General features: G+C 37.7%; 1 protein-coding gene across 1 annotated transcript; it reads left to right on the forward strand.

Annotated features, from left to right (window-relative positions):
• Window positions 1–12,767: 12,767 nt before the first annotated feature.
• Window positions 12,768–15,487, forward strand: LOC144650809 (substance-P receptor-like). The gene is made up of 3 exons (XM_078510567.1): window positions 12,768–12,872; window positions 14,041–14,159; window positions 14,508–15,487. The coding sequence occupies exons 2-3, from the start codon at window positions 14,054–14,056 to the stop codon at window positions 15,485–15,487; spliced, it is 1,086 nt and encodes a 361-aa protein (XP_078366693.1). The 5' UTR covers window positions 12,768–12,872; window positions 14,041–14,053.
• The last annotated feature ends 506 nt before the right edge of the window (window positions 15,488–15,993 follow it).

Genomic DNA, 15,993 nt, shown 5'->3' on the forward strand with positions numbered 1-15,993 from the left:
ATTGTCATAGTCTATAAGATTCGAACTTTGGTCGGACACCGTACCTCACCGATTTCGCTGAAATTTGGCATGCAGTCTTGTTTTAGGGTCCTAACTACCAAATGGATATTAAAAAGTTTCAATTCTTTTTATTTTGGAAAATATCGAGAAGGCCGATTTGAAGCGTCCGTGACGGCTCGCCAACATGGCGGATCGAAGGTGTTCTTGTTAGTTCGACACTGAACCTGCCGTCACAGTTTCTCGATCATACTTGGCATAGTTATAAAGAACTATCTTTCTTCTTTCTATATATCAAAATAGATTTGGCAAATGTTGAGTTTGGATGATCAACGGCCAAGAAGTTCGAAGGTATGTTAACGATGTTTTGAACAGTCTCAAATTTACTACAAAATGAAAGGCTAATAACTCCACTGTTATCTCGATTTAGAAGTAGCCATTTACCATGAACAAAGCTTGTTCATTGGTGAATTGATTCCATTAATAAAAAAATTGGGGAAATGTAACCGTTTAGAATAAAAAATTATGGAACCTCTAGTAAATTGGCCATTTAAGCGCCATTTCAGCGGATCAGCTCATTTAACAGCAAATAATCGGGAGAAACATGAAAGGGTTACAGTCGTTTATAATAAGCAGTTTCCATGTATTCTTTGCTTATCTGAAACAAATACATGATCTTTGCCAAAGATATGGCGATTTTTGAGCGTACGATCGTTTCTCCAAATTTTTATGTCGGCAACTTTATTTTATTTGTTGTCGAGATTATACGCTGTTGTTATTCAATATTCGTTTCACAAGAACTTCTGTTGCTCGCATTTCCCAAATCACTGTTTAAGAAATTGCCCATTCCGTAACAGGGTCATTCTTACTTTTTCTTTAAAAATTACTAGGAAATCAAGAATGTCATAGAACGGTTTTATACTAGTAAAAATACCTGTCACACAAAAATTCAACTGTTTGTGTTATCTGGCTGTTTTCACAAATATGCAAATTTAGGAATTCTTAAAGTGCCTATCTTTAACTATTTCACGCTTAAAGATTCCTCTAAATCTTTTCGCCTACCTTTAGGACAAACGAAGTTTTGCGTCTCCAAGCAGAATGCTCGTTATCAGCAATGAAAGTCGAAGAGATACCGAAGCTCGAGTAAAATTCTAACTGCTGTGAAATGAACATCGTTTGAGCTTGACGTGTATTTATAGATTGCTCATTTAACAGCAAATAATCGGGAGAAACATGAAAGGGTTACAGTCGTTTATAATAAGCAGTTTTCAGGTATTCTTTGCTTATCTTAAACAAATACATGATCTTTGCCAAAGATATGGCGATTTTTGAGCGTACGATCGTTTCTCCAAATTTTTATGTCAGCAACTTTATTTTATTTGTTGTCGAGATTATACGCTGTTGTTATTCAAGTATTCGTTTCACAAGAACTTCTGTTGCTCGCATTTCCCAAATCACTGTTTAAGAAATTGCCCATTCCGTAACAGGGTCATTCTTACTTTTTCTTTAAAAATTACTAGGAAAGCAAGAATGCCATAGAACGGTTTTATACTAGTGAAAATACCTGTTAGACATATCTTCAACTGTTTGTGTTATCTGGCTGTTTTCACAAATATGCAAATTTAGGAATTCTTAAAGTGCCTATCTTTAACTATTTCACGCTTAAAGATTCCTCTAAATCTTTTCGCCTACCTTTTGGCCAAACGAAGTTTTGTGTCTCCAGGCAGAATGCTCGTTATCAGCAATGAAAGTCGAAGAGATACAGAAGCTCGAGTAAAATTCTAACTGCTGTGAAATGAACATCGTTTGAGCTTGACGTGTATTTATAGATTGCGCTCGAGCTCCGTTAATTAAGTTTATTCATTTGGCGATCAGATAAAAATCAATGAATGATCAGAGTTATTAAAGTCCATTTCTAAGCACGAGAGACACGGAAGTTTTTTTTCAGAAGCATTTATGCATAGAAATACCGGTTTATTTTTGAGCGGGAAATCTGCATTTATAATAGCTGGGAGTTTGGGGTGTTTTTTGGTGTAGCTTTTTTTTTGAGGGGGCTCGGGGGGGGGGGGGGAGGGGGTGTGGAAGTGGTGCCTTCCTATCCTCTTTTGTTCTTTTACACAGTGGCCTGAATTTGGAACAGTTCGGGGAATTGATTATCAATTACTCTTCGTTATGCCATGTCACCCCTTAATGTGGGAGCGCCGTGCCTCAATTTACGATAAAAAAATTTATGGCCGCCCGGTCCATTTATGTAGTTCTCCGCCAGGTCTCTCAATAGGCAGGTTACGAGCCTAGTGGCCCATCCGGCCGGAGCTCATACCGGTTTCCGCAACATGAAGCGACAACGAGTATTTTTTACTCCACCCGGATGGGATGCTATTCCATCGCAGGGTTACCTCCCTTCCCGAAAAGCTAAAGATTGACTGGTAATCATTTTTTAACCTGGGTAAGGAAAGGGACTCTGGGAGTTGAGAGGCTTTCCAAAGAACTTTTAAGTTCTTTGGAAAGCCCCAAAAGCTCTATCCAGGACTGTTTGGTCCAGAGTCCAGCGCAGTGACAATTATTAGGCCATCGCGCTCCCCAACCGTGTAAGAAAGTGCAAAAATCTGTTTGTATAAGCCCTGGGGTTGTACAGTTTGGTACGAAATGTGGGCTTTTAAATGTGGTAGGTCTTATATCCGTGGTTGGGGTGCGGTGGCTTAAAGCGAAATTAAAAAAAACTTCTTGTTTTCTGAAAAACGTTTTTATAAACTGATTTGAATTACATTAATGAATTAAAGGGACAGTGTCACCAAGATTTAATAAAATTTAAAACTCTCAAGACGGTAACCTGGTAGGAAAAAAGTGGCCTTAAACTTTGACAGTTGACTTGGAAGAAATATATGGGCCTTGAATTGGGAGGGCTTATGAGAGAAAAGGATAAAAAGGGGAATTTCACAGAATCTGCTCAACAGCGTACTCTCGAACAGCTTTCATTTATCTGCCCACTGTCTTTTCTTTCTCCAGGTTTTAGTAAGGCCAGACCGCTATGAGTGGATTTACAATTCATATTAACACTTTTTTGAGATTTTTAAATCCCGGTTCGAGCTTTGGGGGGATATTGCGTTGAGTTCTTCGGAAAGCCTCTGTACTATCATACCGTATCTACTCGAATAAGCGCCGCCCTCGAATAAGCGCCGCCCCCGGCGCCGCAGTCCCGATGCGGCGCTTATTCAAGGAAATGTGTTTAACTAGAAACAGAATTCTTTTCCATTTCTTTCCATCAAAAGCGACGTTCTGCAGTTCAAAGTGCTTGTTTTACCGCTCAGTTTTTCTATTGAACATTCTTCAGTACAATCTTCAGCAAGAGACGACTTTTGGCAATCAGGGGACCCTATTTTAATAAATGTAAAGGATTAGATTCTTTGTGGCGTCAAACTTTTTAATAAGCGCCGCCCTCGAATAAGCGCCGCACTGGAGGCGTAAAAAATTTAATAAGCGCCGCGGCGCTTACTCGAGTAATTACGGTAGTCCCTTTCTTCACCTAGCTAGGTCGGCGATAAGGACATACGTGATGTAAGTCATGACGCATCACGAGAGGTGTCCTTATGGAGCTCGAGAGGTTCGACTTTAATAAAAAAAAAGTCCGAGATAACAAAAACAGCCAAGTTCTCACCTGCTTTTTTGTAAAAATCTGGACGAAAAACATTTGTATCTTTTAACTTGCCCTAAAAAGAATTGATTCGAAATTCATTTCAAATCAATGAGGAAAATGTGTTAGCTTCACTGTTATGTTGTTCTTGCCGCGAGTAAGCCACGCCTTCTTCGAACACGATAATTACTGATGACACAAACGTAAAGTCATGTTCATTTCAAAATCAGCTCGCATTATGCTTATTAACAGATGAGCTCTTTTGTTCAACATTCGACCACTGTGTCAGAGATCTAAAGAGGATTCGGAGGCACCACTTCCACCCCCTCCCCCCGCCTTCCTACAACAACACCAAAAAAAACCCCAAACTCCCAGCTATTATAAATGCAGATTTACCGCTAGAAGCCGAGTATTTTTTAACCGCGTCAGTCAATAATAAACCGGTATTTCTATGCATAAATGCTTCTGAAACAAACTTCCGTGTCTCTCGTGCTTAGAAATGGACTTTAATAACTCTGATCATTCATTGATTTTTATCTGATCGCCAAATGAATAAACTTAATTAACACATTTAAAAGCCCACATTTCGTACCAAACTGTACAACCCCAGGGCTTATACAAGCAGATTTTTGCACTTTCTTTCACGGTTGGGGAGCGCGATGGCCTAATAATTGTCACTGCGCTGGACTCTGGACCAAACAGTCCTGGATAGAGCTTTTGGGGGACAATGCGTTAAGTTCTTTGGAAAGCCTCTCAACTCCCAGGGTCCCTTTTCTTACCCAGGTTAAAAAATGATTGCCAGTCAATCTTTAGCTTTTCGGGAAGGGAGGTAACCCTGCGATGGAATAGCATCCCATCCGGGTGGAGTAAAAAATACTCGTTGTCGCTTCACGTTGCGGAAACCGGTATGACCTCCGGCCGGATGGGCCACTAGGCTCGTAACCTGCCTATTGAGAGACCTGGCGGAGAACTACATAAATGGACCGGGCGGCCATAAATTTTTTATCGTGAATTGAGGCGCGGCGCTCCCACATTAAGGGGTGACATGGCATAACGAAGAGTAATTGATAATCCATTCCCCGAACGGTTCCAAATTCAGGCCACTGTGTAAAAGAACAAAAGAGGATACGAAGGCACCACTGATCATTCATTGATTTTTATCTGATCGCCAAATGAATAAACTTAATTAACGGAGCTCGAGCGCAATCTATAAATACACGTCAAGCTTAAACGATGTTCATTTCACAGCAGTTAGAATTTTACTCGAGCTTCTGTATCTCTTCGACTTTCATTGCTGATAACGAGCATTCTGCCTGGAGACACAAAACTTCGTTTGGCCAAAAGGTAGGCGAAAAGATTTAGGGGAATCTTTAAGCGTGTAATAGTTAAAGATAGGCACTTTAAGAATTCCTAAATTTGCATATTTGTGAAAACAGCCAGATAACACAAACAGTTGAAGTTTTGTCTGACAGGTATTTTCACTAGTATAAAACCGTTCTATGGCATTCTTGCTTTCCTAGTAATTTTTAAAGAAAAAGTAAGAATGACCCTGTTACGGAATGGGCAATTTCTTAAACAGTGATTTGGGAAATGCGAGCAACAGAAGTTCTTGTGAAACGAATACTTGAATAACAACAGCGTATAATCTCGACAACAAATAAAATAAAGTTGCCGACATAAAAATTTGGAGAAACGATCGTACGCTCAAAAATCGCCATATCTTTGGCAAAGATCATGTATTTGTTTAAGATAAGCAAAGAATACCTGAAAACTGCTTATTATAAACGACTGTAACCCTTTCATGTTTCTCCCGATTATTTGCTGTTAAATGAGTAATCTATAAATACACGTCAAGCTCAAACGATGTTCATTTCACAGCAGTTAGAATTTTACTCGAGCTTCTGTATCTCTTCGAATTTCATTGCTGATAACGAGCATTCTGCTTGGAGACGCAAAACTTCGTTTGTCCTAAAGGTAGGCGAAAAGATTTAGAGGAATCTTTAAGCGTGAAATACTTAAAGATAGGCACTTTAAGAATTCCTAAATTTGCATATTTGTGAAAACATCCAGATAACACAAACAGTTGAATTTTTGTGTGACAGGTATTTTTACTAGTATAAAACCGTTCTATGACATTCTTGCTTTCCTAGTAATTTTTAAAGAAATAGTAAGAATGACCCTGTTACGGAATGGGCAATTTCTTAAACAGTGATTTGGGAAATGCGAGCAACAGAAGTTCTTGTGAAACGAATATTGAATAACAACAGCGTATAATCTCGACAACAAATAAAATAAAGTTGCCGACATAAAAATTTGGAGAAACGATCGTACGCTCAAAAATCGCCATATCTTTGGCAAAGATCATGTATTTGTTTCAGATAAGCAAAGAATACATGGAAACTGCTTATTATAAACGACTGTAACCCTTTCATGTTTCTCCCGATTATTTGCTGTTAAATGAGCTGATCCGCTGAATTGGCGCTGAAATGGCCAATTTACTAGAGGTTCCATAATTTTTTATTCTTAACGGTTACATTTCCCCAATTTTTTTATTAATGGAATCAATTCACCAATGAACAAGCTTTGTTCATGGTAAATGGCTTGTTCTAAATCGAGATAACAGTGGAGTTATAAGCCTTTCATTTTGTAGTAAATTTGAGACTGTTCAAAACATCGTTAACATACCTTCGAACTTCTTGGCCGTTGATCATCCAAACTCAACATTTGCCAAATCTATTTTGATATATAGAAAGAAGAAATATAGTTCTTTATAACTATGCCAAGTATAATCGAGAAACTGTGACGGCAGGTTCAGTGTCGAACTAACAAGAACACCTTCGATCCGCCATGTTGGCGGGCCGTCACGGACGCTTCAAATCGGCCTTCTCGATATTTTCCAAAATAAAAAGAATTGAAACTTTTTAATATCCATTTGGTAGTTAGGACCCTAAAACAAGACTGCATGCCAAATTTCAGCGAAATCGGTGAGGTACGGTGTCCGCGAACTTAAAAAAAAGCTCGAAAATTATGGAGTATTACACTTAATATTCTATTAGTATTGAGGAACTAAACACACGTGACTTAACGATTTCTTGCTATTTCATCAAAATTCACCGAAACACAGAAGCCATTTATTTGCCTCAATTTGGCATAAAATCGGTACGAAATAGCTAATCAAGCATAAATCTATAGATAACAATCAAAATATTGGCGAAGATTGGCAGTTAGGGCATTTTTCTGAGCATTTTCAGATCCATTTAATTCGGCAATGTTGTGATAGTAAATGTAAAAATAGCAGCGAAAGATTTTCTTCAAAAGCTCGCTCAATTCAACATTTAGGCACATCAAAGTTAAGAAACAAGAAAGTAATACTACATACATGCCACTTATCGACACACAGATGCTTTGTTTTGAAGAATTTGTTCTTCCTCGCTGCACTTCGATCCTTCGATCGATCTCAATTGACATGTACTGTTGCTTTGAGGCGCGATGAACTTAGCCAATACATCGTGGTTCATTCTTCGTGAAAGGTGTAAACAGGTTGTCAATAAAGTCATTCAAAGAGCTGTTCAAAGTTCACGGAAGGACACTTGTCTCAGCCAGTTTGCATGAAATAAATTTAACTGGAAAATAAACAGCCGCCATGTTGTATTTCTACCTTTGAGCCTGCCGTTTCAGTCAGCGGTACGGGCGTTCACTGGGGCAAGTACGTAGTGTAGTCATCATATAGTTGTTTTACTAAATCCTATATAGGGATATTCATAGAAGGGATACATAGCCTAGCCCTACACAGCTATACACGCCTATACATAGCCCAACACAGCTATACACAGCTATACACACTCGTGTTCATTTGCTTTTCCTCCGCAAATGTTTGTTTTCGTCGGAATAAGTAGCGCATGGCGTTATCTACCCTCTGAACAACCGGGGCTTGATCTTAGCCTTATAAGTAGTGTACGTTTCTTGTAAAAGTGAGAATTTTTTCAACTTCTCCATTGAATTTTTTTGCTAAATAGTTGAAGAGAAATACACTGGATGCAGTGTAATGTATGCGATGCAATCGGTTTTGATGCTCTGAAATTGAGCTCTGAAATGTCGGAAACCATTAAATAATCAGAGCAAGTTTTTCCATCTTATATCAGGTTAAAACTAGTATTTATATTGTTTTTTTGGTTGTTTCTGTCTTTTTTAGGAGGTGGGGGAGGGGGTGAATATGGACATTCGAAGAAATGGCGGTCAGGTTGTTAGCCTGGCCTGTGTACATCTATTCCTTCTGTTCAAATCGTCTATATTATATTACACTTTGGTAGTTAGGAGACTGAATTTGTACCCACTCTCTTTTTCGGGATCCCACAAAGTTCTCCATCTGTCCATTTACCGATAAACGTCATTACTGCAGTTTTGTTTTAGAAAAGGGCTTTTATGGGGACAAATTTTTCCTCTTGAATGCCCACATTGCAAGTGACGAATTGCGGCTTCAAATGATAATTTTCTTCATCACCGACTCAATTCAAGTGGCTATGTGAGTTACAAAGACGCGAATGCAGACTTTTGTAGAGTGCTTAAACCCCGCATTAAAACTAATTATAAAATGTCCGAGTAATTGCGCGCGCTGTGATTGGTCAGTTTGAATTCATTATAGCTCAATAAAGCACGCTGCATACGTCACGCGCGTGCTTTATCGAGTTTTATTATATGGCTACAATAGTACGCGCTTTGATTGGCTACTGAGCGGGCATTATTTTCTTGTAATGACCGCGCATTATTAAAAATTTTCTTGGCTCGGCGGTTTTTATATGGTTTTTTGAGTTGTGAGTAAAAGCTACTAGCGCAATTGCGAGAACGACAAAAAATTCCGACAAAATGTAACTATCTTTTCAACAACTGAAAGAAAAATATTAGCATACCGATACTTCTTTAGTATGAGCGACGAGAGAGCCACAGAGAGCGAGAGCGAGTTTCACCTCGGTGTTTTTTAGATATTTCAGTTTAGAGTGGCGCTAAAAACGTACCCTCGCTATCGCTCGGTCAATACATCAAGGCCTCGGTCTGAGATTCCCCTGTAATGACCTCACTCTCGGTTAATAAGTAGTATATAATGCACGCTGCTTACGTCACGAGTTTTAGCGCGCGCAATTTCTTTAACATTTCATAAAAGAAATAAAAACTTTCTCCTCGTGCATTGTTGAGTTATGTGTAGCGTCTTTTATGCTAAAAATAATTGTTTATGCTCCAAAATGACGCTAAATGGCGGTATAAAACTGCTCCGACGTTTCGGCAATACTGCCTTCTTCAGGGTGCCACCCCAAAAAAAGGCAGTATTGCCGAGACGTCGGAGCAGTTTAATACCGCCATTTAGCGTCATTTTGGAACATAAACCATTATTTTGATTTGGTTTTCGTGCATGCCGACCGTTGAACAGAAAAATCAAGAACCCTGTTTTGGTGAAAGTCAAATGGAACAGTTTTTTTTCTGGAAAATCTCTTCGGAAATTGACGGAACGTCAGAAATTTAATTACCATTTGTAAGGTTTCCCAGTTCTAGTCTCCCATCCTTCAAGTCTCCCAACAACGGAAAGAAATAACAGGAAACTGAGCTACAAATGGTAAGCGACATCTATTTCGGTTAGTTTGCTAATTTTGGAAAGAAGCCTTTCCATTTTTCAGTGGTCATTCCAACCGGTTCTCTCCAACAAATGGTAAGCACCCTAGAGTTCGTTCAGCATCACATTGCGATAAACACGTCAAGCTGTAGCGGAGGAAATTGTTTTCCCTACGACAATTTGAAAATATTCTCATTTTCATCACAAACGCATCCAACGAACACTCGCGGAGGAAAAGCAAATGATCGCGCGTGTGGTCACGCGTGATGGACGCGTGATACCCAGTGAACGGCCGTACCGCTGATTGAAACGGCAGGCTCAAAGGTAGAAATTCAACATGGCGGCTGTTTATTTTCTAGTTAAATTTATTTCATGCAAACTGGCTGAGACAAGTGTCCTTCCGTGAACTTTGAACAGCTCTTTGAATGACTTTATTGACAACCTGTTTACACCTTTCACGAAGAATGAACCACGATGTATTGACTAAGTTCATCGCGCCTCAAAGCAACAGTACATGTCAATTGAGATCGATCGAAGAATCGAAGTGCAGCGAGGAAGAACAAATTCTTCAAAAGGAAGCATCTGTGTGTCGATAAGTGGCATGTATGTAGTATTACTTTCTTGTTTCTTAACTTTGATGTGCCTAATGTTGAATTGAGCGAGCTTGTGAAGAAAATCTTTCGCTGCTATTTTTACATTTGCTATCACAACATTGCCGAATTATATGGCTCTGAAAACGCTCCGAAAAATGTCCCAACTGCCTTTTCTTCGCCAATATTTTGATTGTTATCTATAGATTTATGCTTGATTAGCTATTTCGTACCGATTTTATGCCAAATTGAGGCAAATAAATGGCTTTTGTGTTTCGGTGAATTTTGATGAAATAGCAAGAAATCGTTAAGTCACGTGTGTTTAGTTCCTCATTACTAATAAAATATTGAAGTCCCCAGACATTTTGTGGCATTTTTGTGAAGTTTAATGATGGATTTCATTACCCATGTAAGAATAATGTATATAAGTTGTTGCTCATGGGAGATATTGGGCACTAGTTAAAGGCTATTTCCAACTGTACGAAATGTGTACCTTCCAAAAGACCGTTTGAGGAGAAGAAATCAAATCAGACGGTTGAAGTGAATTATTGCACTTAAAGCCTAATAACCACAGAATATAACGCAGTGAATTTTATTTTCAGAAGTCTTTTTTTCTTGTGGAACTGGTCAATCAAAGTCAGCTAATTAAATATGCATAAATTAGTGAAAAATGGCCATTTTTTCAAAAGGTGCCATAACTTGAAGGGAATAAAATATTTTGAGTTAATGTTTTGCCACAGTAAATAGCTCACCATACCCAACATTTATGCTAAGTTTGGGCGAAATCGGTGATATGAGCTGTATCACTTGTTACCTGGTTCTGCCCTGTTCTCTCACGGGCACACTCTTAAAGTGCTTATAACTCACAAACGACTTCGGTGACCCACCTTTTTATTATTGGATTGTAATCAACAGCATAAGATGCAACTTTCTGCAAAGTTTTAAAAAAATCTGTTCATAGGGTTCAGAGCAACCTTAAATTTATGAAAATTTAAGGTGGCTCTGAATCCCATTTACAGATTTTGTTTAATTTTTGCAAAAAGTTACACCTTGTTGTGCGGATCAAAATTTAGTAATACAAAATAGGGGTCACCGAACTATTGTTTGAGTTATTAACAATTAAACTTATATAATGGGTGTATTTACAAAATTATACTGTTTTTATGGTAACTAATTGTGTCACAAAAACAATAACGTATTCCCCAAGTCTTACAATGTACTTCACTTACGCTATACTATCTCTTTAAAACCGCCGACCGATTAGTTCGTAGAGGGCCGGTCTGTTGTGCGGGAGGTCCCGGGTTCGACTCCCAGACCGGATCAACACTCAGGGTTTGTAAATAACTGAGGAGAACGTGCTGCCTTTGCAATTACATAAATGTTCTAGTCTTCTCGGATAAGGACGATAAACCATAGGCCCCATCTAATGCACTTTCAGTGTTTTATCGGGGGGGGGGGGGGGGGTTAAAGAACCCACGCATTTATCGCAAAGAGTAGGGCATGGAGTTCCCGGTGTTGTGGTCTGGTCTTGTTTCACGGGTTGGTGCTTTACATAGGTTTACCTCATTGCGCCTTAAAGAAGAAAATGCTATGACCATGAATATGACTATGACTATTATTTGGGCTTGTCTCGCCTGCAATTCTTAATCGATCCTCGTGCAGATTTTAAGTTTGTTATTACTGTAAGGCGCGCGCCTGCAGAGAATCATGGTAATTTTATTCATAAAACAATGCGCGAGACTTAGCAACGATGAATACAACTACCTTGATTCCCTGCAAGCAAACGCCATAGAGGGAATGGGGCATTTATGACCAATCTTTGTTACCTTACCTAATATTATCAGGAAGCGTTTCTCTGCGTCGAGTTTACTCCAGTCAGTTAGTTGCATTAAGCCGAGTGAGTCTGACCAAGTCACTGCACATTTGTAACGATGAATTGAGAAGACAAAACTTTTCTTTGATTGAAATATAGTTTAATCCAGAAATATAATCCTGACTGGTACCAACAATTCCGAATCACTGGCAATTATTACTGGAGTATAATTTACATCTGCCAGGTGGCAAATTATCCGTTGAAACTATACCTGCTTAAAGTAACAATGCATAAGCATAAGCCAATTCTTAACTTAATATTATCTTTGTATCACTCCCAATAAGCCCAGAAAAAATAAATATATCCCGCTTATATATCAGAGCTTACTTTCTAAAGGTTTCTAAATAGTTTTTCTTACCTTACAAGTGGGTTATTAAACCGAATCGATTTAATAATAACTGTTTCTGTAATTTACAAAGTGTATATCAAATCTGTTGTCGCTCCCTCCAACGTTAGTGTTTGCCTTCTCCCGAAAAATAAATACAGCGTAAAATTTAAAACATAGTCTAGTATTTTTTAAAACGCTTATTTTAAAAAAGTAAAGAGTCTTTAAAATTAGCTTTAATAAAAAAGTTCAGATAAGAAAGCTGCAAACAACAGGGAATATATTCGATGCACCCACGCGTGGCATTTTGTTTTGACAGTTTCTAACTCTAACAATGTACGTAATTAAATTAGTACCAAAGAATTTGGAATTTTTGTTTTATCCACAATGCTACTTAGACTTCAAACAAGAACAGTACATTTTTTTCCGCAAACAATAAGCTGCAGATTCTTTTACTAACGCAATTCCAGCTGTTTGTGAAGATCCGTGCGAAAGATATGTTCCTTTCACGTTGAAAGTGGTGTTAAGTAATTAATGACAAAAAACAGTGCACAGTTTAACGCCCATACATAATTGATATATATAATCGATAGAGACCGCCTGCACTGTCAAATAAGATATTTCGTGTTTGCATATAATATTGAAATTTCTCGATGAGTGAATCTCCCAGGTTATTTCTTCTTTTTATCGCAAGCAGCAAATGACAAGTTTAACGATTCCTATTTTCCAACAAGCGCAAATAATTGTTCGTTTTTGGTGAATTATTTGTTTGCCGTGGAAACGTTCTTCGTGAGTCTGAGCACCGAGTGTCATCCATTCCTGTTATTGAAAAACGACTCAAACGAGTTCTACTGGTAAGTTAACACTTTATCAGTTTGATAACTTCAGAAAAATGAACTAGGTAAAATAAGTTGAACAGACATTTTTTTTAAAACGAACGTTTTGGATAATTCACCGCACATTTCTTTATCTTTATCCCAGACAAAATACAGTACGTTCTAAAAACATCTTTAAACTAATAATAAAGCAAATTTCATTTTTTTCACGGAATATGAAAAGTGTGTTTTTTGTTTTAATTTATTATTTCGACGCCACAGGAAGCACGCTGTATCTGATTGCTTTCACACATTGCAGTTAGGCTTTAGTAGATTGTGCTCCTAAAAGTGGCATATTATGCGGATATTATGCTACTAGCAGTGCTCAAAAATTTGCCAAATTATGCAAAAATTATGTCAGAATTCCCAAATTATGCTTCTGATTTCCGAAATTATGCTCTCAAAATGACGTAGATTCTCATAGGTGCACAATAACGACACCAAATTATGATGTTTTTCAAATAAACTTTTGTTGTAAATTTATGAACCGTTTGTAAAATGCCTCCAACGACTTAACAATCACAATTGTATAGCTAAAACACGCATTGCAAAAACAAACTACCTAAATTTCATTTATTTCTGTCGAAAGTACACCATATTTACTAAATTTTATGAATTTATGCTCCAAAAAGTGCTAAAAATTGCTAATTATGCCGTGGCAGTGCTCGTTTCACAAATTATGCTTTTTAGCTCCAATTATGCCAAAAATTATGCTAGCACAATCTACTAAAGCCTAATTGCAGTTATTCTGAAAGTATCAATACTTGCAGTGTTTGTTAATTAAGATATGTATCATCATGAAAAGAAACGGCCCATACGCCCTCTTCTCTTCTCGTGTTCAACTCGATATCTCACTCTTTCGCTGCGCTAACTTGTGAGATATCGCGTTGAACACTCAAAGATAACTTTCATATCTCCGCGCAACCATGTATTTTCCCCTATTACTCCTTGGTGCTACGTTTAAAAATAAAATTTAAAGTGTTTTTTTGATTTTTTTTCTACTAGCCAACCGGGCATGCATAATTTTCTCAAAGATGCCCCAAGCCTAGACTACACAGGCTTTTCTTTTATAGTGATTTTCTTCGTTGCGTGTAGTATGTTCGGTTCAAGATCGCAAAGTTAATATTTCACTGTTATGGTTCAATAGATATTGGACGCTTATGGAGGATAGTAGAGGAACTGGTGAGATGAATTCGACATTTCTAGCAAATTGCAGTAGCATCAACTTTGGCTCACGTAACAATGGAAGCCTTGGGCTTAACAGAGGTAATCAGATTCAATTTCTAATACTTCTCTTTCTCAAGTCTTTTTCTACTGGAGATGTTTTGACACACCATTTTAATGTTAAAAAAAGATCGTTCGTACAAGTGTTGCGGTATAACTTAGCTGTATTTATCTTTGATTATATGTTTACACTCGAAACGACGAAACGTCCTCTGCCAAAGACAAAAACAAAAAACAAAACAACAACAACAAAACCGCGGCGCTGGACTTACCGCCCTCAATTTCATATGAAATCAAGTGCGCCCCCTTTGGAACATTTCCAACCACAAATTAAATACTTATTTTTTAAAAAGACCGACAACTTATTTATGACAAATTTTCTTTTTTCAGACTATACGACTGGGGATTTTGGAGAAACAAGCTTCCAATTCGTATGGCTACTGCATGTTGCCTACGTTATTATTTTTCTAGCGTCGCTATTCGGAAACTCAGTCATCATTCACATTATACGAACAAATAACTCCATGAAGACAACTACCAACTATTTGATTTTAAACCAAGCTTGTGCTGATATATTAATAACGATGACATATTTGGTGAACAGTTTAATTCCTTACAGTTTTGCATTAGGCAGCCGGTGGTTTGGAGGACTTCTCGGTCAGATCACTTGCAAGTTATTTGTTGTATTGATGTTCTTTCCACCCTTCTTTTCTATCTGGATCCTCGTGGCAATTGCTGTCGATCGCTATTATGCAGTAGCTCGACCTTTGCGATCTTCACCTATATCTTGCCATTTAAAGAAAATTATTGCGTTATTATGGGCCTGGTCTGCTGTTTCTTCAATAGACGTTCTTGTAAACGAACTGCTGGTAAAAAGCGAAGAATACTACTACTGTAATTTCTTGACTAAGTGGATAAAACTCCAGATTATTTTAGCCGCTCTGAACACTGCCTTACCCTTGCTCATAATGATAGTTCTTTACACAATTGTATGCCACAAACTTTGGTCACGCGAGATACCAGGAGAAGGAACCAATCAGAATCAAGGACAAGCCGAAGCAAAGAAAACAGCGAGAAAAGTTACCCGGATGATGGTTGTTATTTTGTTATTATTTATAGTATGTTGGTTTCCTTACAACATATATTTAGTGTTACATATCTGGGGTAACGTTACGATAACCTCCGGTTTGTCTTTATTTCTTCTTTGGTTAATGGTTGCTTACAGTGGAATTAATCCCTGCATTTATCTCACCTTTAACCAGAAGTTTCGACATGCGTTAAAACGTTTATTTGGAAATTGTTTTAGGAAAATCAAGATACGTAACGTTGTTCATTTTCGATCTCAGAGCTATGACTTGGAGCAAACGTAAGATAAAACTGGTGCATCCATAGCTATTATATATAGCTTATTTATAATGGTTTAAATTTTTGGTTGATAGAACGTTTTCATTAAAAAAAAATTGCATGTAGTTTCTACACTAGAAAATGCATAACTAACAAAATTTGATTTAACAGTTGATGATACAAGTAGATATAGAAGTCCTAAAATTACGATACGTTTTTCATTTCCAAAAATCCCTTCCTGAAACAATTCAATTTGGTTTGAAGATATCTGTAATTTGCCTACCTTATAACTCCCAGTTCTGCAAATTACATCGTCCTAAATAATTTGATGTTTTGTAATGTGTGGTTCTGTGAAAGGTTGCTAATTTTTGCAACGCCTTTACGACAATTAGGAAAACCATTTTCCCACCACACTCGGCATGATTTACATTACATCTTTCAAACTATCGTATGTGTTGCTTTTAAAATAAAATATGGCATCAAGGTTTGACTTGTGCCTTTTGAACTAGATAATGCATATTGAATATTTATT

The sequence above is a fragment of the Oculina patagonica genome, chromosome 1 (assembly GCF_052425735.1).
Source record: "Oculina patagonica isolate OP01 chromosome 1, crgOcupat, whole genome shotgun sequence".
In the NCBI taxonomy this organism is placed as follows: Eukaryota; Metazoa; Cnidaria; class Anthozoa; order Scleractinia; family Oculinidae; genus Oculina; species Oculina patagonica.

Bases quoted from the DNA above. Each gene is read 5' to 3' on its own strand.
- LOC144650809 (XM_078510567.1), top strand. From the start codon at position 14,054: ATGGAGGATAGTAGAGGAACTGGTGAGATGAATTCGACATTTCTAGCA. The intron at 14,160-14,507 runs GTAATCAGATTC...TTCTTTTTTCAG, and splicing joins AAGCCTTGGGCTTAACAGAG to ACTATACGACTGGGGATTTT.